The sequence below is a fragment of the Lygodium microphyllum genome, chromosome 10 (genome assembly GCF_053477565.2).
Source record: "Lygodium microphyllum isolate KBCC chromosome 10, Lygodium_microphyllum_v1.1.10, whole genome shotgun sequence".
NCBI lineage: Eukaryota > Viridiplantae > Streptophyta > Polypodiopsida > Schizaeales > Lygodiaceae > Lygodium > Lygodium microphyllum.
The window spans coordinates 121,189,446-121,215,695 of NC_141144.1; the positions used below are offsets into that span (position 1 = coordinate 121,189,446).

General features: G+C 42.8%; 1 protein-coding gene across 2 annotated transcripts in view; it reads left to right on the top strand.

Moving 5' to 3' along the window:
* Nucleotides 1-26,250, top strand: part of LOC148030504 (phospholipid:diacylglycerol acyltransferase 1-like) — a 121,622-nt gene that overhangs the window by 11,505 nt on the left and 83,867 nt on the right. Inside the window, exons 1-2 of one of the 2 annotated variants that reach the window (XM_087686848.1) lie at nucleotides 25,643-25,688; nucleotides 25,887-26,109. In XM_087686848.1, coding sequence (XP_087542974.1) covers nucleotides 25,909-26,109 — 201 coding nt within the window. In that variant the 5' untranslated portion in view covers nucleotides 25,643-25,688; nucleotides 25,887-25,908. Of the gene's footprint in view, nucleotides 1-25,642; nucleotides 25,689-25,886; nucleotides 26,110-26,250 lie in introns of those variants that run through there. The other variant, XM_087686847.1, reaches the window with a different exon arrangement.

Consider the following 26,250-nt stretch of genomic DNA (forward strand, 5'->3'; position numbering starts at 1 on the left):
TGCCAGATCGGAAACATTCTTTTACCAAATTTCTTTATGTACCAGATTTGGCTTTTAACCAGTTGTTTGATCATGGTCTACATAACTAGGTACTAGAGTTGTTTTTACCCAAGATGCAATGATTGTTGAGGATGCTTCAATAGGAGTGGTTCTTTGGATAGGTACACAGGAGGGCGGGCTTTATACACTCACAACCCTTGGCGCAAGGACTTTCCACGAGCTAGGACAATTTTGGCATGCCCAATATGGTACCTCAAATTTGATGCTATCGGATGGCCTTAGAAGGACTTCTTGATTTTCCTCCCATCACACTCTATGCCCTACCTATTTGAGGGGCAAGTAGCGTAGGTAGTCCCATCCATAGGTTGCCTCTCATAGCACTTCTACACTGCTATAGTTGGTCCACATTGACCTATGTGGTCCTATGGGCACGGCCTCCATTGGGAAGGCCAAGTATTTGATGTTGATCATTGATGAGTTCAACCGTTATGTGTCGCCTTATTTTTTGGAGTGCAAAGGTGAGGTGTACTTCAACATTTGTGGTTGGAAGGTATTTGCGGAAATGCAAACGTGTTTCAAGGTTTGAGGCATTTGAGCAGACCACAACGGCGAGTTTTGCTCTGACCTCTTTTCTAAGTTTTGCAAGGATAATGATATTCGGATAGGATGTTGCCATCCGAACATACCATTTGAGAATGGTGTGGTGAAGCATGCCAATTGGACCATGCTGAAAATGGCCCCGATCGATGTTGGAGCAGGGGGTGAGGTGATGGCTACTTCGGTTCACATCCATAATCGGTCTTCTATCTTTGCATTATAGGATATGACTCCCTATGAGGCTTTCTTTGGAAATAAGCCTTCAATTTCCCACTATCGCATCTTTGGGTGCAATTGTCTATGTGGATAAGAAGAAGAGAGGGAGCAAACTCAACTCCAAGTTGAAGAAGCTTATCTTCATGGACTATAGCACGACCACGAAGGGCTATCAACTCTACGACCACGAAGGGCAATCTTGAGGAGGGAAGGACTCATGACCGATGGATCTGTTGCTGCTATGTGGATTTCCGCAAGGCCTTTAACATAGTACATAGAGATAGATTGATACATAGACATGCTATGGGAGTGCCTAAGGAGCTAAGTTGGGGGATTTTGGCACAATATGAGAGGGTTGTTGGTAGAGTACATACACTCAAGGGCCTTTCAACTCTTGTTTACTCCACCATTGGGTTAAAGCAAGGATACTGTAACGTGTCCGCCTGTAATTTTCAGGACACGTCTTAGCAGTCCATCGGAAAGAATGTCTAGAAAGCTTTGCGCGGCACTCCCATGGAATGTCACGGTGTTTGCGATCTAGGACTTTCCGCGTTTGCCACGTAGCGGAAGTATTTTGGCTGTTTCCACTTAGGACCGACCTAAATCAGGGTTTTTCCCTAATGGTTATTTTCTAAACGGCAACTAGCGTCAAACCCCAAGTGAACTACTTTACGCAGAAATGCCAGGGCCGAAGCGGATTCTCGCTGCACTTGGTTCAAGAAGAATGGAAAACGAGAGGGATGCAAGGCTCGACCTCTCTGCCATAAGGCATAGTCCCATTCCGTTTCCCTAAAACAGCGTAAATCGGGATTATTATAACTTAGACTCTAGGTCAGCGCCCTTGCTGTTTGTGTCCTTTGAAACGATCTTCTTGCTGTCCTTCATGATTGAGAAAAGTTTCCGGCCAACCGGGACCACCCATCCGTAGAACGGACCCATGGCCACATCCACCGCACTTTCCTCAGGTTGTTTTAGTTATCTAATTACCTACCACATTTAGTTGGACATGCATCAAATAGCTTCCTTAATTAGTCCGTTAGGCACTGGTTCCTTCACGTAATCATAGCACTTGACATAGAAAAGCAATGTCAAACAAGTTCCTTCTCAACAGCTTATCATATTTATCTTTGGAATACATTTATAACATCCAGCCTATAGGCTTATTCATAATCCGTCCGAAGGCTATCCAGCAATCCACAGGGATTACTAATCCAAGATTCCGCCCGTAGATTAGTATGCGGGCCTCGAGATCCAATCCCAAGTCACGTTGGCCTCTTGTGCAGGGTCCGGAAGGCGAGGGATTTACGGCTAGAGCCCCCCCTGGCACCCAAGCGTCCTCCTGCTCCAAGTAGCACTCAACGGAGAGACCTCTTGCAGCGGGTTCGGTCCACCTTCCCGGTGTGGTTAACAACCCCCTTGGTTAGGGTCAGGCAGGTAGTCGGAGGTAACTGAGGCTGCCACTCCTTTCAGGCCTTCAACCTGAAGCATTAGACATCTTTTCATCCTTTAATTCTTTGAGCAAACAAAGCCTACAGTGCTCTATACAACTGTTACAAGCACAATCATTTCCAGTGGTCGTTATTTGGCCAACTGCTAAGGAGTGAATCCTTCTTTTCGAATGCATCCAGCACTCGATTTGGGATCAATTGCAACTTGGCAAGATTCCCAAGGGTTTGTTTGTTAACCCTTATATCCTTGGGTTAGTTCTATTAGCAGTAAATATGTTATTCCAATTTACTGATTGGTCTTTTGCTTCCAAGTAAATATCTAATCCCCGTATCTTAGTCACTTTATCCAAGAAAGGTACTATATCAGGACGATTATTCATCCTCTTGCAAGATAAACTTGCGTAAGAATCTGCCAATCTCATTTCGAGGAATTGGCCATTCTCTTGTGATCAATTCACAAGATCATGCGACTCTGCAACTTGTTGCACGAGTGTCGCATCAAAAACCATGGGACTATTTTACCCATCGAATGGCGTCTTTTAATCACGAAATCATGATTAGATAGGAAACAGGGTTAGGGTGTCTCTTGTAAGTACGTCTTATTGTCCCTACATTGCGTGAATGTGGGCAAGTCTTTAGGTTTAAGAGTTTCAGCTTTGGCAATAAGAGCGATTAGGTCATGTCCTCAACGTGCTAAATCCCAGTTAGCACTTGGGATATGTTGCATCGCTTTAACCATTCTTGAACGAGTCCCTCGCGGTTTAGGTGTTTAGGTTAAACCAATTTCCTTGTCTATACTTGAAGATATTTACGATACCATTTTCGTAGCCACATGATTCATTGCCTATGTATGAGTAGATTTACAATCCCTAACTTTTCTGGTTAAGATCAAAGCGTAAGTTAAGTTATGGCATAATTCCAATTGATCCTTTTTTATCATGCATTCAAGATTCATGCTACTAAACTTTAGGGTTTTATGTGACCCATACAGCTTTTTCTAACTTCTTTTCTAAGTGAGATATTCGTACGTTGAATGAGCATCACACAACCTCTCGTAACTATTTACGTAGTTGATTGAGATTTAAGCCAATTGACTAAAGTGTAATCTACTTCATGCAGCTCAAGAACCATTTCCATGCCTTGCAAATTCCTACTGATTATTAGCAACCTTCTTTTAATGAATCCTATAGTAATAATTTTGACTTTATAAAGATGATCTTTAATTTTTCTAAATTCGTTACTTGTAATGCGTAAAAACCACTTGCTAGGAATGCATAGAGATCTTATGTTCTTCTTTTTTCATTCGTTTAATACAAATGACCGATTCTTTGACCGAAGTTATTTCCTTTAATTTAGCCAAGGTATTTCAATCGAAAAAGTGCATCCTAATTTCATAAATGATCCATGCACAATTTGAAATATTACGACCTAAATCAAAATGAGTAAGAAAAACCTGGACTTGTGGATTCGGTGAAATGTCCACATGGATGTTAGGAGATGATCCTCCTGGGGTTGCACCTTGTGCCTTCTTAGGGGCCATCGCGAATTCGGCCTTTTCGCCTTGGACGCAGATTTATGTTCTTGGGCCATCTCCTTTGCACGCGAAACTCCCTTTGTGATTCGACTTCCTTGATCGATTCCACCGTCTTTCAGAATCAAACTTTAGAAGGCCTTAAAGCTGCCTCCTCGAAGTAGGGAATGATTTCACGATTAGGACTTTACAATCGTAAAAAATGACTTTGTGGAATGCAAGGTTTTAAACTCCGGGTTTGAAAAAAACCCGCTTTGTAGGGCTGATGGGAAAAGGGTTTTGAAACCCGGAAGTAAGGATTTCCACAGGAAGGTTTACTTTAAACCCAAGGCAAGGTGAGCCTATAGGATTTTTGTGGGATGAAAAAGGGTGAAAAGAGCTTAATTCTCGGGGGGGGGGGGGGGGGGGCGGGGGGGGGGGGGGGGGGGGGTGGGGTTATATAAACCCACTTGAGAGGGCAATAGGAAAGGGCCGCAGGAAGGGGTTTAGAAACTCGGCCTAGTGGGAGCTTGTGGGGAACCCAAGGGGGGGGAAAAGGGGCTTAATGGGCTTTTAAAGGGTTTAGATGGGACCCACAGAAAGGGGGTTTAAATCCCGGGGAGGGGGGGTTTTAAAACCCACTTGGAAGGGCTTTAAGGAAGCCCACAAGAAGGGGGGCCTCCTAAGGGGGCTTTAGAAGCTTTCCAAGAAGCTTCTAAAGCTTCTGGGGGCATCGTGGAGATCCCACGTGGAGGAAAGGAGACGACTGTTGGCGGCAGCTAGCATACTTCTAGCTTCAGGCGACCATCCTCCTCCCTTCATGACCGTCAGCCTCCCGGCCCTTCTCGACCTTCTTCAGCCTCACGGTGCACAAAGGCGTGACCGTCAGCCTCCCGGCCCTTCTCAAGCTTCTTCAGCCGATGCTTACTTTCTTATTTCACGCATGGCAGCACTGCAACGTTGTGGCTCCTCTCTGGCTTGCAGCGATCCGGCTCAACTCCTTCTCTCCTCTCTCGGCTGGCAGCGTCCGAGTATCACAGCATCCTTTCTTCTCTTCACACGACCACCACCCTTACTTCCCCCCCCCCCCCCCCCCCCCACACACACACACACACACACACACACACAAGGGGTTTATATGGGAGAGGGAGAGGTACCTCCCTCCCTCCGCGCGGCCTGACTGCATGGGTATCTTCCTTCTACGAGCTCCAACAAGGAGCTTGGTCATAGCGCCTTCCCTCCCTCTCCTCCAGCACGACAGTCAGCTGGGGGAAAGAGGGGATAATTTTAAAAAGAATTTGCCATAATTTCAATTATTATCCTCATGACCTCCTATCAAGAGGAGGTTCTTATGAAGAACACGGGTTAGGAATCGGAAATATTACAGATGCCCCCTTTCTTTGACACTCTTCAGCCTATACATTGATGGGATTGTTGACTACATATCCTAGAGAGGAGTTAGAGGAGCTCCACTATACCACATGAGATTATCAAAGCTGAGCTAGTGGCCACACAAGTTGTACTAGAGGCCCTTACCCGGACAGTCACATATGTACATAGTCTATGGGATTTTCCTAGACATAGATATGCATGACTGGCACTTGAGTCCTCTCGACAGCTTGTCAAGGAGGGTGACACTTGGTGTCGGTATGCACAGATGTCAACGTGGTTTGAGTTACATGGCTTTAGCATGGATAGACTACCCCCCTTACAGTACTCCCTTGATGCACCATCAATTACCTTGAGCTGCTCAAAGTTTTTACTTATAGCTCTTAGTCTTCTTGTACTTTTTATCACATTTTCTTTTACTATTCTTTTCGGGCTGTTATACCATCAAATAGATGATTCTAACTCATGGTTTCATAGGTCATTTTGGCCTTTTTGCAGACGTTAATATATCAATTTATTTCTTTTCTCCCCCTTGGGCACCTTTTTGGGTTGGGGAGGGAGTATTGAGCAAGTAAAAGTAAAGGCCTAAATTACAAAAAAATTACTATGCATTTGGCGGTCCAATTTTGCAAAAACAACCCCAAAAAGAATTGTTAAAGAAAAAATGATATTTTATTTGATTGTAGGGACAACACCCAAAAATCCCCTATAACAGGATATGTGTTAAGAAATACCCTAACACAGAAACATAAACGGAAACCGTACGACAAAGCACAGACTGATAAAAGAACACAGTTAGGGTTAGGTTAACTCAGAGACAATGAACATAGTGAATAAATGAAGTGATATAACTACTGAATAATACGATGCTCATGCAACAAACACACTATGCAGTGAATGAATACTGAACCTTGAACTTCTGTATCTCAAGGATCAGGGTATGGGTAATGAGCTGGAGAGTGTGTCGCACTCCGAACGGATCCCGAATCGCAGCAAGGTAGCCTTCGGATGTCAAACACCAACAAACGCAGCAGTGAGAAGTTAGATTTGATGCAGATAGTACTGAGGAGAAAGAAAAACTAAAAACGCTGGCAAGACAACTTGCAGGAGAGAGAAAGACTAAAAACGTAGGCATCAGGACTGTGATGACGTGGCAAGCTGTACGGTAACAGGTGTGTACAGGAACAGTAGTCGCCTGATTGAAATCAGCTCCAAACTGCGTGAAGAGGGCTGGAAATCAAGCGCCAACTGATGGAGACAGCAATGGACAGCTTCGGCTGAGATGTCCTCCGCGAACAAGGTGTGGGCAGCAAGTTGAAACACCTGAAATCTGCAAAAGTGAGATTAAGAGAAGAGTGGAGGGCTGGCTGCCAATTTATAGAAAATTAGGATTCTAGATCCTCTACCACTTAACTCTCTCAATCCACTCCCCATTTTAGGGTTTTGGCTAAAATAGGCCTAAAATAAGCATGTTTTGGGGCTGTTTAAGTGGCTAAGTGTATTTCTTAGCACAACACACCCTCCCAAGCCCAAAATAGGGCTAGAAAAGTAGGTTAGCCTAAATTTTGATTTACCCCAAAGCGTCCTACCCCAAAGTAGCCAGGGCATCCGACAAAGGGTGCGCGTCAGCTACCTAGTGGCCTACCAAGACTACAGAGGTGATGGTTATCTTACCAAGGGAGCCCAAGTGATCACCCCAGAGAGGCCAGGGCATCGGACCAAGGGTGCACGTCGGCTGCCCAAGGGCCTACCAAGTCCTACAAACGCGGATGGATACAATAATGGACTGTGTTGGATGTGTTTTGGTTTTTTTTTTGTTGGAAAAGTGTTTTGAAAATACATAAGGAATATAGGGGAAGTGGCCGATTAAGTGACAGATAGGAAAGGATAAAGAGAGTTTTAAATCCAAGTCATTCACAAAACTAACAAGCCAATCCCTCACACTAACTAGGATAAGTGTCTAAGGATGATAACAGTGTGTGCGTGTGCCAATCATGTGGTGAATATATGTAGAGGCGAAAAAGATGATGGTGGGCTTAGCAAGACAAGCAAAGTAAGTAAGCAAGCAAGCAAGGGTAGGGAAAATGCCTTTTAGGAGAATTGCCATGTGTTATGCCACAAATATGGTGGATCCTAGAGTCAACCACTCCAAAAGACCGAAGAGGGATAAATGCGCACAGATGCATGTTTACCTGAACAGAATACCAATGGATGGGGTAATGCAAAGGGAGATGCAAGATGACATGCTCATGCAATATGCTATGCAATGGTGCCACTTGGATAGTGCCCTCGTAGGAGAATTATTCACTTGTCCAAGTGCCCTTTTACAATCATGTTATCCTGATAGTGCGGATGGAGTTACAAATGTCCATAATACAATACAAAAGAATAAATGAATGTAATGTCTAAAAAATGTAAGCATCATCATTGTCACTATCAAGAGTAGAAGCCACCCCCTCTCAAACTGGAAGGAAAAGCAAGAGGGAAGCACCCGCTCCCCGCCAAGTTGAAGTAGGGGAGGGTGTATCCAAGCTGATCTTGGGTAGCAGGTACTGAAGAAATGGCTGGTTGACCACTTTGGTCAAAACGTTTGCAAATTATCTGATGAAGGCACAAACTCTAGGCGAATAGTATCTAGCTCAACCTGCTCTCTGGAAAAGTGAAAGTGAACTCCCACATGCCGTGTCCGTGGTGTGATGATCGGATTGCCCACAAGGACAATGGCACTCTGGTTGTTGCAGTAGACAACTGTGGGAGAGTCACATGGTAAATGAAGTGCTGCCAGTAGACTCCTCAGGTAGATGGCCTCGGTGGTGCCATTAAAGAGAGCCCGGTACTCAGCCTTGGCCGTGGAAACTGCCACCGTCTCCTGCTTATGGCTGAAGCCAAGAAATGGGAGCCTTGCCCAAGGTAAAGAGATAGCTGCCATGGGAACGCCGGGTGTTAGGATCTCCTGCCCAATCAGAATTAGTGTACCCCTGCAAACATAAACCAGAACCATATGTCAGGCCCTAAGAAAAAGTACACCACAAATAACGCAACACACAAAGACATGCAACCCAATGTGACATCCTAGGTGCTGTGAAATACTGATTGAGTTTACTAACTGAGTAAGCTAAATCTGGCCTAGTGTGAATTAACCAAAGAAGTTTTCCTACAACAAAGCAATAGGTATGGTCATCAAAGGGCTGTCCTAGGGTATCCTTTGACAAGTGGACAGTAGGATCAAGAGGCATGGCCACTGGCCGTGTCTGATCCGTAGTGTACTGGTCCACGAGCTGAAGTGCATACTTCTGCTGTGACACAAAAATACAGCCCCCAGAATGAACTACCTCCATCCCCAAAAAATAGAACAACAAACCAAGGTCTATCATTTCAAATGTAGCTTGAAGCTTAGCCTTAATTTTTGCTATGGCAGCAGAATCTGAACCTGTGATGAGTAAGTCATCAACGTATAGTGGAATATAGCTAGCCCCCTCTGCAGTAGATTGAATATATAAGTTCGGGTCATAAGGGATAGAATGGTGTCCATGAGTCTGTAAGAACTCATCCATCCTATGGAACCAAGACTGTGGCGCTTGCTTCAGCCCATAAAGATCTTTATGCAAGCGGAATATCTTATTCCTCCAGAAGGAAAGCTTGGTGGCTGCTCCACATAGATCTCCTTCTCGAGAAAACCATTTAGGAAGGCACTCTTGACATCCATCTGATGTATCGGCCAACCGTGGTGAGCGGCTAGTGCGAGTAGCAACTGAAAGGAAGTCAACCATGCAGTAGGGGCAAAAGTCTCTTCATAATCAATGCCATACTTTTGTCGAAACCCTTGCACTACAAGGCGAGCCTTATACTTGTCTAAAGTCCCATAAGCTTTTAGCTTAGTCCTAAAAATCCACTTTGTCTTGATGACTTTCTTGTGGCTCAGACGATCTTCCAATATCCAAGTCGCATTTTGGTGAATACTCTCGAGCTCCTTCTCCATGGTCGCTCTCCATTGAGGGTGCTGAAGAGCCTCTTGCCATATATCTGGCTCAGAATGCACTATGTAATTAGCTATAAACAGCGACGCAAATGATGCTTGAGGAGCAAGCTGGGCAGATCTTCTAGGTCCCTCTGTAGTGGAATCTAGTGGTAGGATCCCCGAATCCCGCAAGGTTTGTTGGTACGAGCGAGGTAATCGGTCTTGCGAAGGGGGCCTAGGAACGGAAGAATCTGCGGGAAGGTTAGGAGTGGGAAGTAGTCCAGGCTCAGTAGGCATGATCTCCAATGATGTGGAAGAAGAAATCGGATTGGAATCCGGTGCAGAAGATCGCACAATATCCCTCTCGTCAAAGACGACATCGCGCCTAACGATCACCTTGTTTGTCTGAGGATCGAACAAACGATAGGCTTTCGCCTCAGAGGAATATCCCACAAAAATAAGAAGATTAGCTCGGGGAGTGAGCTTTGTTATCTTGTCGTCAGGCGTGTGTGTGTACGCACGACACTCAAAGACTCTGAAGTGGGAAATAACAGTTCGAGAGCCAAAGAATGCCTCATACAGGGTCTTCTGAGGAAGAGCCACAGTCGGGCACCGGTTAAGGATGTATATCGAAGCGTTAACAACCTCAACCCAAAGGCGCTCAGGAAGCTCTGCTGAGAACAGCATAGAGTGTGTCATTTCCACGACTGTCCGGTTCCTACGCTCTATAACTCCATTCTGAGAAGGGGAGTTGGTAGAGGTGAGCAGGTAAGAAATGCCATGCTGCTGTAGAAACTCGGAGAACTCGTGGGAGATTAACTCACCACCGCTATCACTCCTAATGCAATCGACACGACGACCAGTCTGGTTATGAACCAGCAGCACCCAAGCAGAAAAGTATGTGAAAGCATCGGATTTATGCTTGAGGAAGTACACCAAGTATCTAGAATGATCATCCACTATCAAAAAGAAGTATGGTGCGCCATTCAAGGCAGCAGTGGATGTCGGCCCTCAAAGATCAACATGAATCAATCTAAGCGGTGCCTTAGCTCTATGAGAGGACTGCTGAAGAAATGGGGTACGGTGTTGCTTCCCGAGCTGACAAGCTTTACAGACATCTCGAGCAAGCTTCAGGCGTGGAAGGCCCTCAACTAGCTCATGGCGTGACAACTCATAAAGTGAGTCATAACCAAGATGGTCTAAGCGAAAATGCCAAAGATGCACATTGTTCGTAGGCTCCCGAGAGATGGCTAAGGCCTGAAAGCTATGGAACACGGAGTCCTCGGCTGTCGGCTTGGTCAGAAAGTGTATCATGTGGTATAGGCCATTAGGCTGTGCCTCACCGCGAGCAATCACTAAGCAAGTCAAAGAGTCAAGTATCTCGACTGTGGTCGATGTAAAGAAAACCGCTCGCCCCAACCGGCAAAGCTGCTGAATAGATAACAAGTTCACCCCAAGCTGAGGGACATGATATACATTGTCCAGCGTAGCCAGATCTAGACCCTTATTAGTGGCAAAACTGACGCAACCTTGTGCCTGAATCTTAACCGAGTTGTTTCCTACACGGATCCGCCCGGCTGTAGGGACTCGGGTACGGAAGATGTCCTCACTAAGAGTCATGTGATGTGTAGCTCCATTGTCCATGATCCAAACAGGAGCTGAAGTGCTTGGCTGTGTTGAGTGGGCCTTTGCGGTAACCTTGTTGGGAGGCAACTCACAGATATGGACGAGACTCGCATCTGATGTCTCTATGGAGACGATGTGGGCCTTTGCAGACCAGTCAAACAAGCCCTCCGGAGTTGAGAACGTTGTCGATTGAGATGGCTGTGCGGTTGCAGTGTGAGTGTGACCTTTAAATTGCCCCTTGCCATCACCCTGCCTCCCCTGTAGGGGGTTGCTCGACTGAGGGATGGGGGTCTGAGACTTAGGTTTTGGTGGTGTGCCTCTTGCCTTTGATCGACACTCATCGTCAAAATGGCCAGCCTTTTGACAATGTTGATAATACCTATTCTTTTTAGGTACATTTTGCCACCCAGGTATGAGAGATGGGGATGTTCCTTGTGATTCCCCGGATTGATTTTGCTTTTGATTTTGATTTTGAGTGGAGGTTTGGTTTTGTTTTTCCTTCCCTTGTTGCTCTTTCTGAGAATGAGCAACAAGAGCCTCCTTTGAAGAGGAATTCATATGAAACTGATCGAACAACCATGCGTATGTAACAACTGACACTCAAATTCATAGAATGTGGGCAGTTGCATTACTTGTATTGATTTGTTATATAGATTTGAGAGCCAGCTCGATCTCATGCAATTTTTGGTAGAAGTCCCCGTACTGGAGAATTCAGTGAGGAGACACCGAAACTCAGCCAACTTGACTTTCAAGTCATTCCGGTTAGTGATTTTGAAAAGCTAAAGCTCATGGTTAAGATTAATATGACGGGTCCTATCCCGAGCCGCATAGCGGTCAGTCAAGTGTACCCATCGCTCTGACGCTAAGTCAAAATGTTGAAGCTGAGAATGAAATTCAAGCATTAAGCCCTACATCAGCTCGACAATAGCGGATGCATTCCTAGCCTGCCATGAGTGGACAACCTCGTATGGAACAAGTGCACGATCGGGTTGGGGCTCCAACCCCTGCACAAGATCCCATAGGTTCTGGGAGCCAAGGACATGTCTCATCAAGTTCAACCAAGTAGTAAAGTTTGACCCGTTAAAACGAATCTTGTCATTAAATGCATGCTTGGCAGAAGACGAGCTAGAAGCATGAGGTGTCAAGTAGGTAGGATAAGATGGATGTGGGGGATAAGGTTATGAAGGGTAAGATGGTGGAGGTGGATGTGTCTGATAAGGAGGAGGAAGAAGGGGAAAAGATGGGTAGGTAGAAGTAGGTTGTGAGTGTTCAATGATTGCCGATTGAGGCGGAGGCACTGGAACATGAATGTTTCCATAAGGTGCTGGTGTATGTGAAGGCATTGGGACATGGAAGCCCTGTCCAAAGTGAGGCAGGGGCACAATAATATGACCAGAAGGTCCACTAGGAAAGGCCATGGAGGCAAACTGTCGAGTTAACTGATCCACACTCGGGAGAGATTGGGGGGGATACCCAGGCTGCAATGATCCCGAAAGAGTGTGTGAAGTAGGTGGAACACCACTTGACAGAGGTAAGGATGAGGTCCTAAAGGATGTACCTATGTTTCCATAACCCCCTGATGTGATGTGTGGTGCTATATAAGGTGTCTGAAACGGAAAAGTGAATGGTGTGAATTGAAGTGGAGAAGCAGCGGATGAATGTGGTGGGATGGGTGGGTTTTGAAAATGAGGTGTATGAGGTGCAAATGCATTTTGTTCATTTTTATCATTTAATGATTGGAAATGAAAATGTGAAGATGATGATGCACCATGCAATGAAGAAAAATGAACATTAAATTCATTTTGATTCTGTGAAGTAGACATAAAAGAAAGAAGGGTAGAAGAAAAGGTACCTGGCTTTTTCTTATAATCCCCACGACATGTGTTAACATACAAGAATTGGTCCTCAAGAGGACCTTTTCCGTAGTCAATAGACTGTACACTTTCTTCCACATGATCTCTACCACAATATTGCAAAACAGAAGAAGTAAAAGAAAAAGACACAAAAGATGAATCTAACGTATCTTGCACCGGAGTGGATGAAATAAAGGAACATACTTCGGGTCTTGTTTTCCAACAAGGGGACCCATCCCTAATGGAGGTCTTGACGGCCCTGCAACATCATCAGACTTACGCACAAAATCTGAAGAGAGAAATTCATGCATACCTTCATTTAGGAGATTTTCTTGAAGAGCAATCCTTCGATTGATCTCCTTCATTTCATTCGTTGATGAGCTATGATCAGTTTGAATTCTTCAAAGGACAGCTTGACTAGCTTTTCTTCCATGTAATCAGAAGTGTCTTCCACCATGTCGGAACTTTGTGGAGCAAGCTGATCGGCCCACTCTCGCTCGGTTCTCGGCATAGTTGGTTTTGGAGATTGAATCGGTGTTGTTGTGTTCGAAGTCATTTGAACCTACTGTTGTTCTTGCTTCTTGTAAAGAGCTTTTAGATCAAAGGCCTAGGTTTCTTAGAGAGTACCAGGCTTTGATACCATGTTAAGAAATACCCTACACAGAAACATAAACAGAAACCGTACGACAAAGCACAGACTGATAAAAGAACACAGGTAGGGTTAGGGTAACTCAAAGGCAGTGAACACAATGAATAAATGAAGTGATATAACTACTGAATAATACGATGCTCATGTAACAAACACACTATGCAGTGAATAAATACTGAACCTCGAACTCCTGTATCTCAAGGATCAGGGCAGGAGTAATGAGTTGGAGAGAGTGTCGTACTCCGAACGGATCCCGAATCGCAGCAAGGCAGCCTTCGGATGTCGAACACTAGCAAACGCAGCAGTGAGAAGCTGGATTTGATGCAGACAGTAGTGAGGAGAGAGAAAGACTAAAAACGCAGGCAACAGGAGAGAGAAAGACTTAAAACGCAGGCAGGACAGCCTGGAGGAGAGAGAAAGACTAAAAACGTAGGCAGCAGGACTGTGATGTCGTGGCAGGCTGTACGGCAACAGGTCTGCACAGGAACAACAGTCATTTTACTGAAATTAGCTCCAAACTGCATGAAGAGGGCTGGAAATCAGGCGCCAATTGATGGAGACAGCAATGGATAGCTTCGGCTGAGATATCCTCCGCGAACGGGGTGTGGGCAGCAAGCTGAAACACTTGAAATCTGCAAAAACGAGATTAAGGGAAGAGTGGAGGGCTGACTGCCAATTTATAGAAAATTAGGGTTCTAGATCCTCTCCCACTTAACTCTCTCAATCCACTCCCCATTTTAGGGTTTTGGCTAAACAAGGCCTAAAATAAGCATGTTTTGGGGCTGTTTAAGTGGTTAAGTGCATTTCTTAGCACAACAATATGGAGTGGGCATTCCCACTTATCCCTCATCATCATTCTTCCTATTCTATATGCTCACGCTCTTATCTCATGAGCATGTTGCACCATCACTCCAGCTGATGCCCTCCTGTTGCCATTGCCTCTATCTTGTAAGCAATGCACATTTCATGGGTGTTGGCAGTTTTTATTAGGTTTAGGCTGGGCACAACAGTGATTACAAGTCTGAATTATTGTGTTTTAATGCTGTCGGAGCTGGTACCCTTGGGTTTTACTGTCACAACCCTTTCTACACACAAAGGTGGCTCATCTTCTGCTGGGTGACTGCATGTGGGGGGAAGACGACCCGCTGCCTGCATCTACGCTGCTGTCACTAATGCATTTTCAGGTTGCTACCCTCTCTTATTGGATGGAAAACCTGTTTTCTTGCTTCAAACTGCTGCTCCTACCCGCATTTTGGGATGTTGTGACTGGTCATGTGGGATGGTTGTGTTATCCTTTGCTGCTCTACAACCCCTAGACATTGTGTTTTTGGCTGGACTTGCCCTTGACTGTATTAAGCCCGGCGTCTTCTGCTGATCTATTCTCTTCGCACTTGCATTTTACTTTTTTTGTTTAAGAGAGGGTCCAATGTGTTGGTTATGCTCAGTCACTACACTCACTTCAGGGTGTGCAAATCTCTCTGCTTGTTTGACTGCTTGAGTGATTGAATTATGTGTGGACTGTTGAACTTTTATGTTGCTCGAGCTATTTGATCACAAGTGCTCCATGCATCTCTCTCTCTCTCATTGTGCGATATCATTCTGCATATCCCTGTTTCTATTATGAGTGTTGTATTTGATGAGCTTATGATTCTCTCACCGTGGCCTATCCTTGTTGCTTTGTGGCCTATCCTTGTTTCTTTGAGGCTTACTCTTCCAACTGAGAGTATGTTTGGGAAAGTGTTCTCTATAGTTGTAGGTCACCTTTTCCTTAGACTACATTCCTAGCTTCATTGATCTGATCCACATCTCTAGTGCTTCTAAGGCTTCCTAGAGGATAGTGGTTTTTGGCATGCTTGATCATTGAGGTTCCTTGGTGTCTACTCTCTTGGGCATTGGTGACTACCTCTCCATGCTTCATGGATGAGATGGTGTCATGTATTTCTAGTAGTGGTCATGCAAATAGATTTATGGTGGTGATGGATGCATGACACGTTCGGTTCTACTTGGATGGACAGATGGCTGCTGCATTGAGCTTTGACTCCTCGATCTGACTTGGATGGTGATTTGTTTTTAGAGTTTTCTAACAGGGAGGTTACTATGACAGAGAGAGGAAGGTTCTCATGGCTTGTAGTAGGGAATGTTGATAGACATTCAAGGGTTTTCACTTGAAGGCCACCCTATTGGGTTTTCAACAAGCCAAGCCTCCAAGTCACAAAAACACAATGCAAATGCAAGGAAAATGCCAATTGGGACATGTTATGTAGCAGGTTTCCATAAAAGTTTCAAAGGGTTTTCACTTTCTAAAGTGGCTGTTCACAAAATGCAGGCACTAATCTAAATACAACAAGGAAAGTGTCGATGGTGAAGACACAAAAACCAAACTTGCATGCACAAAGAGGATAAAATACTCTCTCTTGCCATCAAGTCGAAGTAAAAAAAGAAGTGTTTAAGTGTGCAAGTTCACATGGTGTAAACATTACCTTTGGTTTAGCACACATGCAATTGCTAATTAGCACACAACATGTCACTGCTAATTAGCATACAGGACACTGCTAATTAGCATAGAGGACATTGTGAATTATCATATAGGTATTTATCAATAGAATGATGTCACGATGATGACATGATTTTAAAATATATGACTAAGGTCATATATTTGACTTTTGGTTACACTTTTTGATAGCACACAACACGTGTGCTTGGTTGGAAAGGCCAAGGTAAGGGTCTTCAAAACATCCTTAGCTTGGACCACCAGACTTGGATTATATTCCATATAATATGGGGGAGGCCATAGAGATTGTGACCTCTTATGTCTATCTATATGCTAGTTTTGTTGGGCCATAGTTTCATAGGAGGAAAGCAATTGAGGATTGGTTGAGACGAGGGTGTATGCAGTTTTGAGAACCTTGGAGTCTAGATGTGCTCATATCCAATTCCACGAGTTGAGGACAAAGTTGTGGCTATTTGACATTGTGGTGACCACCATGCTTGCATACAACACTCCTACATGGGAACCTAGCTGAATCCACAAATGGAGGATGACACATCAAATGTTGTATAGGAGAGAGATAAGGATGGTGCAATGGAGTTGACTATAAGGGTAGAGCCTACTCAAGGGATTGAGGAGTATTATGACGATAGTAGCCATGGGAGAACCTTCTAGTCACAATGATCTCTTGTATGATCTGAAGCAAGGGTTTGGTCCAAGATACCATTGTACACGTAGAGCTTAGAGTGGCACCCATCGTGGCTAAGGCCTTGTTTAAGACAAGGTGCTTTGTACATTCACCCCTAGGGATAGGTACTCTAGACTAGCCTTAGCTGTGAATGGGAGCTAAAGGTGTTGGTGTTCACAAGTTGATGTCTAGTTTGGCTTATACATCACAATTCGGAACCTCTCTAGTATAGCTTGGAGGTGCCATTGTATGCACTTAGCCACCAAGAATGGGATCAAGTGATCGGGTAGGAGATAGTTAGGTTGGACATGATCAATCATCATAGTATGAGTAGCCCAAGGAGAATGACAGGGTGTGCTATAAGCATGTGATGGATATCCTTGCGCTTGAGTGGCCCAAGGAGTGTGCATAGGCACTCCATTAGTAGATGATGGTTAACCTTGCGTCTAAGTGGCCCATGATACACCATGAACAGGGGGTGTGTAACCTTACTTCTAAGCGGGCAAGGGTAGTGATTCAAGGAGCATGAGAGGGATACCCAACACAATGACACTAGGATAAGCAAGGTGTGGGAGATACGGTGTGCAGATGAAGGGCACAGAGTGACATGCACCTATAGGTAAGATTAAAAACCTAGCAAAGACCTAATACATAGATGTGAAAGATCTAAGCTAACTTGAGGAAATGAAAAAATAGCTTAGAGAAGATACAAAGGATCCTAATGTGATTGACATAGAAGGAATAGAATTTAAATTTAATGATACAAATGTGGAACCTTGGTGCTTAATAATATATGCTACTTGCAGTGGATTATTGATGCTTTATTTGGTCTATTTTCTAAAGCAAAAGTCTATGCCCTTTGCTTCTTTTGCTATATGGATGCGACTTGTCACTAATAAGATGGGTGTCTAGCCCCATGAGTTCCCATTCTACATAAAGCTCTTGCAATGCATTAAGGTGACATGTGGGCCCTCAAGTAAACTTGACATAAGTGCAATATCATTTGCATGTAGGATGACTTCAAGGTGCAACCCCTTCTTGTATGACCAATGTACTGATCCACTTCGTCAATTTATAAATCCAAGAGTGGGTGAAAGGGGACAACATGATAGATCTTTTTTGCATATGCTTGCTCTAAGACCAATTTACTATTAATTGTCCAATCCTAGTAGGGCTTTCCAAGCCTAGGGTGGGATGGGCTTGCCTACCAAGTAAAGAGTCTGAAATTGTTGCCATAAATTTGTTGGGAAATGACAGCTAGCTATGGAGAGAAAGGAGAGACAATGAGTGTGTTGAAGCAAAAAAGTAGAGTGTACTTGCTAAATTGAAAGAAAATGAGAATGAAAGGTACAAGATAGGTCTAAGATAGACCTAGCTCTAACTCAACTAGAGTTAACTGACTCTAACTCTAACTCTAAGAGTGGTGACACAACTTATAACTTTAGCTGTGTTCACACTAAGAATTGAAAAAGAACTAAAGACTAAAACATTGGGCATTGCCGATAGAATTGGCAAATTCTAATACCCCCCTACAATGCCAATGTGGTAAAGTACAGGAATGATCAATTTGTGTAAAATACAAGAATGATCAATCACAAAGGGTAACAAGTTTAAGGACTTGCGAAAAGCCTCAAACTTCTCACGAGGTAGTGCCTTGGTGAAAATGTTTGTAACATTTTATTGTGTAGCAATATACATCAAGATGATTTCTCCTACATAGCATCTCTCTTTGACATAATGGTAATGCACCTCAATATGTTTCGTGGGAGCATGAAACACAAGATTTCGTGCCACTGCAATAGCACTCTGACTGTTAAAAAGAATGGGTGTAGGACCTTGTAATGGTAAACGCAGATCAGCCAACAATTTGTGCAACCGTACACATTCCACTGTTGTCATGAAGGCTGCCCTGTACTCAGCCTCATAGGACGAGGTATCCACTATAGGTTGTTTCTTGCTTAGCCATGAAATGCATAAATGGCCCAAAAAGAAATAGTGTTTACCAGCAAACTGCCTAGTGTTTGCATCATTGGCCGAATCTGAATCACAATAAGCTTGTAATTGAAAGTCTCCTTCCTTGGAAAATAATAATGTATGTGACTCAGTAACTTGCAAGTATTTGAAGATCCGCTTAACAGCTTGCCAATGTTTATTCTGTGGGCTATGTATATACCTACTTACGTGAGATATTGCATACTGAATGTCAGGGCATGTGTTGCAAAGATAAATAAGACAACTGGCTATAAAGTGCAATATGAAACATCTCTTCACTATCATGCATAGATAGCTTTAAGCCTAGCTCCATAGGAGTGCACATAGGTTTGCAATCTTGCATATCAAATCTATGTAACAGCTTATCCGCATAATGTGACAGTGACATGATGATACAATGCTGATTTTGGGTGAACTGAATCCCCAAATAATAGTGTCGATAGCCCACATCTGACATAGCAAATGTATGTTTCAATTCAGCCTTGAAATTTGCAAATTTGGCTTCTGAAGGTCCAGTCAACAACATGTCATCTACATAAAGAATGATAATCAGCAAGTCTCCCCCTTCATTCTTAATGTATAGAGTGAGAGCAGTTGGTTTTTGAACCCTTTGCTGGCCAAATATGCATCAACTTTAGAGTACTGTGCACGAGGAGCTTGTTTGAGACCATAAAGAGCTTTGTTTAGCTTGTATACCATGTGCTCTTTTCCCTTAACCATAAACCTTGGAGATTGTGACATATAAACATCCTCATGCAAATCCCCATTCAAGAATGTTGTCTTAATGTCTAATTGACGTACCTTCCAATCATAATTTGCAGCCATAGTGATTACACATCTCACCATACTCATATGGGATGTAGGAGAAAAACTCTCTTCATAATCTATGCCCTTCTTCTGTGCATAGCCTTTTGCTACCAACCGTGCTTTGTACGTGTCAATGGTACCATCAATGTTGCGTTTGAGTTTAAAAACCCATTTTGTGTTAATGGCATTCTTGCCAAGTGGTAAATCCACAAGATCCCATGTAGAGTTAGTGGCAATATAGTCTAACTCATCTTTTATGGCCTACATTCAATATACATCTTGTTGAGCTTCATCCAAGGAAGTAGGCTCATCATCATCCAATAGTGAGCTTATAAATATATGCTCATCACAACTATCTACTTCTTTAAAATCAGCCAAATGGGCTCCCCCTGCATCATATGTTGCATGTCTAGCAGCCCTTCTACTGCTTTGAGCTAAAGGAGCATCCATTTTTCTCTCTTGGAGAGTTTGTAATAGCCATCTTGGGACTATTTTTGCTGCATTTACAGCAGCCATTTCATGCTGTATTGCATCTTCCACTACATGTGGCAAACCATCATCAATACCCTGTTGTTCAAGCGCATATGGTGCAGCAACAACCTGCTGTATTATGTTTGTCCGGCCATTTACAGCAGGCATGGATTCCAAAGAAAGTGGCAAGAGACCCTCAAAGACATCACGATGTCATGGGTGGTTGGCATTTGAAACTAATCATGTGAAAATGCAACATTTTCAGCAAATATGACATCCCTACTGACAAAAAGTAGCTAGTAAATATGCACTTTACAGCCTTGTCATCAAGCTTCCTATGAAGCTCTTTTGGAACATGTGCATAGGCAATGCAACCAAACACCCGAAAGTAGTCAACCTTGGGTTTCTTGCCATAGCAAGCATCATACGGGGTGATTGTCTTTAGTGCCTTAGTGGGTGCACGATTCAATACATGAAGGCCTTCTAACCAAAATTTATGAGGTAGCTCCTTGCTTTTGAGCATTATAATGAGTCATCTCCATAAGAGTGCAATTCTCTCCTTTCTCTCCTCCATAGTTGGTAGTCATTTTCCAACAGTATTCATCAATATAGTGACCTGGCTTCTTGCAATAATAACATTTTCTCTTCTTTTTAGAATTTTTTATGTCTTGGACAACCTTATTTGATGGCACTGATTTTTTGCATTTTTCTTGACTTTTCTTTTGCCTTTGAACTTGGAAAGTATAGCCACCTCTTCTGAACAGAATGCAACATTCTTTTAAGTCTGTTCCTCTTGCAACAAGAGGCCTTCTAACTCCACAAATGTAAGGCCATCCCCCCCTTAGAGACAACATCAAAGAGGTGTGGAAACCAAGATATGACTTTAAAAGAGAGTTCAATGTGATGTTTACTGAATTAGTATCTTGAGTGATTTCGTTCACATTGAAAAGCTGCTCATGCAAATCTTGTATTTGAGTAAGGTGATCTATCATGCTATTACCCTCATCCATGTTCACATTGGCTATCTCTCTACAGAGATAAGATATTCTAGCCCCGTTACGTGCTATAAACATATGCTCAAGTACATAATTTTGAGGTCTTACAAGACTAGATGTGTAGAATGATCGATCTTTTCATTGACAAGGTAATCAAAGAAAGTGCACGTGCATCTTTTAAGTCCCATCTCCTTTGATCCTTGGTAGGAGGGGCGGCAGCACCAACAGCCTTTCCTCTAGCGTTACGCCGAGGTGTTTGAGGTGCAAGATCTCTTGGTTGCTGTAAATCACCTATAATGTAGTCCCACAAGTCCTTTCCTACAAGAAGGTTGTAGACCATGAAACTCCACAACGGGTAGTTTGATCCATCAAGTTTGTCCTCCTGAGTGAGGACACCAAGGACATTGCTATGATCATTAGTCCCATGACATGCCATGTTATTAGTAATGGACAAAAATTTGCAGCCAAATACTTCTCTACTAAAGTATAGATTGTACTCCTCAGAGTACCAAAAATCCCCTTGGGATTATGTAACAAGTACGAAAATTGTCACATAAATGTCAAAGTGTGTCCAATTTGACCCAAATCAGCACTCAGCCAAGAAATAATAGCAAGGCATTGTTGTACCACACGTGCCTCGTAATGTGTATCCTCAAAAGTACAAATTACAATACCTTAATGCAGATTCTTACCAAAATTTATTGAAATTTTCCAAAGATTTTTGCTCAATGTGACTATAACAACAATTAAATGTTGTTGTACACTCGTTTGCTGCCTTGGAATGCGTGTCGAGCAAAAGCCCCAAATTTCTTCCAAAATTTAAAAGAAATTGAAAAATTTTGTAACTTACATCTTGAATTTCTGCAGTAATCTCACCTTGGGGTGCATACCAATAGCGAACAATAGCTGGAATTTGCCTCAAGATGTATGCCAAAGCCTCTAGGAGAAAAGCCCCAAATTTCTTTCAGAATTGTTGATGAAATTGTGCAAAGTCGGCGATTCCAATGAAGATTCGCACTTGGGACTGCAAATTTGACAAAAGTCCCAAAATTTTTGGTGGAAATGCCAAAGTAATTGTGAAATTTCTTTGAATTGGTTCTCAATTTGAACTCGGGGAGTGAAAATTAACAAAAGTTGGGAATTTTGGCAGCACGAGCTGAAATTTGGAAAGAGATGACCACAATGGATGGGAAATTGCAAGAATTTCAAAAAAACCCAAATCTGAAAATTAGGGTTTTTTGCACTTTTTAGGGTTTGCAAAAAATCATAGGCAGCACTGAGAATATGGCAGGCTGAGGTGAGAAAATAAGGGGCAGAGCTGAGAACAACAGCAGCTCCTCCAAAATAGTAGCTCCTTGGGCTGCGTATAAGACTACGCGTAGGACTGCATGCAAGCTGAAAACAGCAGCAGCTTGCCCTTTTCTCCCTCAGGCAAAGAGTTGGCTGACAACAATAGGACCTTAGGTGGGGTGGCACTAGTTGACAGTGGTTGAATTGAGTCCGTGCGTTGTCGTGACGTTGCGCATCTACCACTGCAAATTTGAGGGTGGAGTTTTTCGCCAAGAAATTTGAATACATTAGGCACATTGCATTGTAACACTTGTTGAAGTGATCAACCCAAAGCAAGGTCATGGATTTCGAAGATAGGAATCATGGAAATTCTTCTTGTCACAAGAATTGTGGAATGTTTACTCTACCGATAAATCAATCATGTCAGCCTATATATCAAAGTTTTTTAAAGATTGAAGTTGGAAGATGATGAAGGCCATATTGTTTTAAGGAGATGTAAGAGAGTGTACTATCATTGGGAATACGGATTTAAAACAAAGCAATAGTTAGCATGGGAGCAATTTGTCTATCTGAGTATACAAACTCATTGCAAAGCTTTATGGAGGGTGTGATAGGAAAAGGATGCATACCACAATTAGAGTCAATTGGAAATATCTTTGTGGAAACAAATGAAGGGTTAAAGCAACAAAGAATTGGAATTATTGATGTTGTGGTGGTGGCATGGATTCTAAATGCCACTCTTGTGGTTCATGGATCTTTTTGGAAGAACAGTAGCAATGTCAAAGACATCTTGATGTGAACTTATGTGATTATTGTTAAGGAGAAACCTGCAAAATTAAGATTAACAAGGGGAATGTTCTACTCAAAAAGGGCTCCGAGGAAACCTAAAATATGTTTTGCCCTTCTGTGAAGAATTAAGGCTATCCATTTGACAAAATTTGACTATAGACTGGCAAGAGAATTAGATCCAAATTTGCAAAAGTTGCGCTGCAGAGTGCATTATCGTGCTTTGCAATTTACAGCATCTATTGCTGACATGGCAGTGGTCGAAACATTGCTTTGCACTTCAAATTTGAACCCGATATGTTGGCTTTTATTGGCTGCTATTACGGTGGCAGCACTCTAAACGTAAGCATTGACATCAATATGTCGACAAAAAACAAAAGCTTTCTAAAGCTTTTCTTGGGAAAAAAGCGCAAGCCTGGCTTAATGTAAAGCTGCAGAAATCAACTATATAAGCGTGAGGCAGGACGCGGCACATTGGGACGAGGGAGAGAATACGACAACAATGGAGAAGAGACCTGGTCTTCTGAAGAGTTGCCCTCCCGGCCGTGATTGCCATCTAGCGTTGTACGGCTATTGGTGCCATCACCTTCTCAGACAAGCCTCTCATATGTTTATTTTCTCCATCACCCTCTCTGACAGACCTTTCAGCACGATTATGCTCATAGCACCCCGACTGAGTCTTGCGAACATGTGCGGCGGCTGATATAAGCATGACCAATTGGAGCACTAAGATGGCAACGACAATTTTTCGGGAAATTCGTCAGGTAGGAAGTTGACGAGTTGGCTTGTATGATTGACGACATGGCAATGTTTAGGGTGGAGATGATGCTGTTCATGTCCTCCCGCGAGCAGCAGTCATCGCCCTTCTAGTGCTTCACGATTGTGGAGGAAGCATAGTTGGTGCGTAGTGCTGCCTGATCAATAGCGAAGCTCCCTCTCCTGACAAACGTGGCTCATGACAGAATCTTAGAGGATTGGAGTGATGAGGAAGGTCGATTGGCTGCAAGAGTGTTTATGAAGCACTGGCGATGTCTTCATTATCAACCAATGAGGAAGGTGATCAGACTGAAGTTATGTCGAGAAATAATTCAAAGAGAAGAGTGGGTTGATGTTTATACAACAAAGCCATGGTTCCAAGGTATGAAAGAAGGAATGATCATGTTCAACAACATATTAACGTCAAGAGTTGAGATAATCGGCCTTTTGAACATCTGATTGAGATGCAGTGATCACCCTGTTTTAATGACATCAGCATTATTGTCTTCAAATACGATGATAAAGTGGAGGTCCCTCCTCTCCAAATGACTTAATGGAAAACAAGTCATTGTCAGCTCATCTATTCTCTCTTTTGTGTGATCATCTATTATCTCTTGTGAATGACTAAGGTTTTGTTTGCTTCTTTTACCATGACAAGAAGTGGTACCTTGTTGAGAGTTGTTTACAAAGAATGGATGCTTCTGGTGCCTTTTACATGGGAACGAAGATGCTGTTTTAAAGAAGAAACTACTTAAAATTGTGAAAGAGATGGAGCTATCATGCCATGTATAAGTATTCTTTATCATATCGACATTGACATCCAAACAATTGACCTTATTTCTCTTCATGTTTGATGTATGAACACCTAGTTTGGTATGTATTTCTCGTAACTCTCGTGATAGAGTTTTGGATTTGTAATTTTGCTTGGATTTGAACTTGGAACTTATTCCTCAAGTATCACGTGAAAGATATTGGGCAATTTCTTGCTATAAGTATCAACATACATGGATCTTGGGTCTAAGATGCATGAAATCTTCAGACTTTGAATGTTACATAGCTTAGTTTGTGCACCTTCAAATTGGACCCCTGGAAAAAATCAAAACAATGCTTCTTGTCACCCATGAAAGTTTTATGATCGACCATAGGGGGGTAAAAAGGGTTCAGACAAGGCTCATTTTTTCAGAAACATCATAAGTAAAATTTACCAAGCACCATAAATTTACCGAGCAGCTTCAATTTGTTCGACTCCACAAATTTAATAAGAACATTATGGGATTGTGGATTCCACTACATTCCATTGGTTCTCACATGTTATCTGGTTGTGCGTTCCACTTGATCCCACAAGTAATAACATAAGTCAAATGGTTGTGCATTTTCATAGATCCCATAACTAGTTATTCCCAATGGTTGTGCATTCTCGTACATCCAATAATGGGAAATACACTCCCAAGTTATCCAAAACGTAACTATACATTCCTATGTCTGCTCTCATTACCTGCAGGTTATGCAGTTTCACAACAAAACATAACTATACATTCTCAAATTAGTTCTCATAACCTGCAGGTTATGCATTCTCACAACTTTATTGACTTTGCCATGTGCAAAATGAATTTCATAAGATACACTGTTCAAGGCATGAAGGTTTGAAGCCTTAGTTATGGAAATGGGGACATGGACAGAATGAGAATGGGAACACCAAAAATTTGTAGCTTTGGGAGTTCAGTAACAGCAGTGATAAGAAAGGCAAACATGGAAATGGAAACGTTGTAATGGCAAAGAAGTGGAGTTTCGGGAGTTTCTGAGAACTGTGGTTAGATCACCTAACATATGGCACCATTGACGAGGAGAACCAGAATGGGTTTAAAGTTGGTTTTTCAAGTGCATTATTCTTGAAAGATGTGTCACACTTTTTCTTTGATGAGAAGTGTGTCATGAAATTCAGTCCCTGTGCCGGGTTGTGAACATAGACAGTGTAACACACAGGACAGGAGCATCAAAAAGCATCATCAAGATGTAAAGTAGATGTTTAATGTGTATGCTGCTGTAATACCTGGGTAAACTGCTGGAGAGTTGTAAAATCTGTTCATGACAAACTGGTGTTATGTAAGACAGACTGAGTGGAGAGGTGCAAGCTGACCCTCTATCATCTGCTTCACCTGCTGACAGAGGGTAAAGGCTGTTGATTTACAGCTGTTACACTAATTACTCACATGTGCTTTGGTGTCAAACTTAATTCAGTGTCATTGTCAAAGCTTCACGGGAATCACTTGGAATGACATGCACATATTAATTTCCCAAGAGCTTTTAATTCCATTTGTGTACCTGAAAATTTTCAAACTTTCTGCTTTATTTATTGGCTTGTTGTAGACCTCTTTGTTGGCTGGAGCACATGGCACTGGATAATAGAACAGGTCTGGACCCTCCAGGTGTGAGGGTAAGACCTGTGTCAGGGCTAGTAGCAGCTGATTATTTTGCACCAGGCTATTTTGTTTGGGCAGTTTTGATAGAGAATTTAGCAAAACTTGGTTATGAAGAGAAATCAATGCACATGGCAGCTTATGATTGGCGACTCTCCTTTCAAAATACAGAGGTAATAAATATTCTTTTCATTTCTTTTCATCTAGTCTTTGTATAAGATGCAGCATGATAACTTAGAAGTTGAAAGAACTAAGCTAGATCGATGCAATTTCTAATCACTGATATGAAAAGCTCCACTAATTTCTGCGACTGA